General features: G+C 31.5%; 1 protein-coding gene across 1 annotated transcript; it reads right to left on the bottom strand.

Moving 5' to 3' along the window:
- Window positions 1-51: 51 nt before the first annotated feature.
- LOC109863183 lies at window positions 52-1321 on the bottom strand. Its single transcript, XM_020443398.1, has 4 exons — window positions 927-1321; window positions 557-650; window positions 242-432; window positions 52-85 (listed from the first exon to the last, which is right to left on the bottom strand). Exons 1-4 carry the CDS (start codon window positions 1058-1060, stop codon window positions 67-69), a joined length of 438 nt encoding a protein of 145 aa, XP_020298987.1. The 5' UTR covers window positions 1061-1321; the 3' UTR covers window positions 52-66.
- Window positions 1322-1979: the final 658 nt, after the last annotated feature.

Here is a 1979-nt window from a genome sequence, read left to right as displayed (position 1 = left end):
AATTTTCTATTAATATATAAATGTTCTCTGTTTTTTTCAGGTGGGTAAATTGCAATATGTGTGCCATCAATAGCTCCTATTGTACCTGGAAAATTAGTATTAATATAATACCTGAAACATAATAGAAACATGTTTTGCTTAATTAGGTTTTTCCGCGCGCGCGTATTTAGATATAATTTTAAAAAAGATTCATATCTTTTTATTTCTTTCAAAACAAAATAATAGTTTGATTGCAATTTACTGTTGCTGAATAGTTTGAATTTCATTGGGTTGTGTTGGAAACTTTATCCAGTCTGGCATTATAATATTGATGGCATCTACAATTTGATGTATTACATTGCTAATTGATGATTGGCAGACACAATTTAAAAAATCCTGTCCGACTCTTCTCTGATAGGATCCAGAGCTTAAAAAGTCTAATGTTCCCAAAACCTATAATTAAGAAAACTCATATAACATGTAATATGTCTCTCACTACTAATTCAGATTATTATATAATGTTTTTAAATATATTTATATATAATATGTATATATACATATATGTATCCAACACTACCTTTAATTCTAATGGAATTGCTGTAGATCTAACAGCTGGTTGCACATAAGATCGTACATATTCACACAATGCCAATGTAGCATCTTTCGATAGTCTGTATGTTTGAACAACTTATAAGTCCTATACACATATATAAAACACACACACACACACACACACATACAGCGAGAGAGAGAGAGAGAGAAAGAGAGAGAATTTTTTGATAAAGAGCAAGCAATTTATGAGTTATATTTTTCAATTTTGCATATAGAAACGTTTGACTTCAACTAAAAATATAAATTTTTCTATATTGTTCTTGTGCATAACTCACACAATGTGTACTTCTACTTTATTTAAATTTCTTACTATTTGCTGTAATGTTTTTACTTACCTATATAAATATTGAAATTGTGATTCTAATATGTCAAACGGATTCGTTGTATCGCGCAAATGTCTTCTTTCTAATTTTAAATATCTTTTTTTTTCTTCTTCAGCAAGTTGAATTATCCACCACGCTGCAGCCATTACAAAATTAAAAACGAATAATGAAATATGAATGTCTATCTATCATAGACCATCTAACATTGTAAATATCAATATCATCCATAGATATCAATATCATTATAACTATAGAAAGTTTTGTGGTTTTGCATCTCACTGCAGTAGTACCAATATATATAGTCTAGATCACCAGATTTTCATCTTTCCGCCAGCACATTTGCTGGCGGAAAAGTTTGCATGAAAAGTTTCACATTTTCACGTCCCGCCGAGCTACATGATTATAAATTCACGTGAAACTTTTCATTTTTCGTCTGTCCGCCCTAGGGAAAAAGTTACATGATTGATCTCCTGGTCTAAATCAGTGTTCACAGTTCTGACTCTATTACAATATGCTGCTGGTGGAGGAGATGCTCACAACAGCAGCGGGTACTTGCTCGTGTTTTTTATATGGGGACCCCTATTTTTGACCACGGATTCTGAAAATGCGGAGTTTCAGAAGATGGAAGAGTAAAGCAAGTAGGATGGATGGATATAAAGAAAAAAAGTGATATACAGAATTATGTGAAAAGAAAAAAAAATTAAAGAAGAGAAGGTATAGTTATGAAGGCGAAAAGGGAAAGGCAGATATGGAAAGTTGTAAATAGAGACAGAAAGAAGAGGAAAAAAGTGATCACTAAAATAGAATTGCGAGAGTGGGAAAAAGAAGCAATTGCCTTTATTTTAAGAAGAAATTTGGTGAGTTAAATTGAAAAATAAAGAAAAGAGAAAGAAACAGTATAGGTATACTATAAAAAAGTGACAGTATATAAAAACGTTTGTTTTTATTTATAAAAAAAACCAAAAAAATGATAATCGGAATACTAATTGTTTTGAATTGAATCCGAAGAAAATGAAGGCGCGCGCGTAGCGCGCGCTGTCTGCTAGTCCTACCAGAAAAAGTGTG

Source organism: Pseudomyrmex gracilis, unplaced genomic scaffold, assembly GCF_002006095.1.
Source record: "Pseudomyrmex gracilis isolate BER0280 unplaced genomic scaffold, ASM200609v1 scaffold_3487, whole genome shotgun sequence".
Lineage (NCBI taxonomy): Eukaryota > Metazoa > Arthropoda > Insecta > Hymenoptera > Formicidae > Pseudomyrmex > Pseudomyrmex gracilis.
This window is presented reverse-complemented; position numbering and strand designations above follow the sequence as displayed.

Bases quoted from the DNA above. Each gene is read 5' to 3' on its own strand.
- LOC109863183 (XM_020443398.1), bottom strand. From the start codon at position 1,060: ATGGCTGCAGCGTGGTGGATAATTCAACTTGCTGAAGAAGAAAAAAAA. The intron at 651-926 runs GTAAGTAAAAAC...TCAAACATACAG, and splicing joins CAATTTCAATATTTATATAG to ACTATCGAAAGATGCTACAT. The intron at 433-556 runs GTAGTGTTGGAT...TCTTAATTATAG, and splicing joins CAATTCCATTAGAATTAAAG to GTTTTGGGAACATTAGACTT.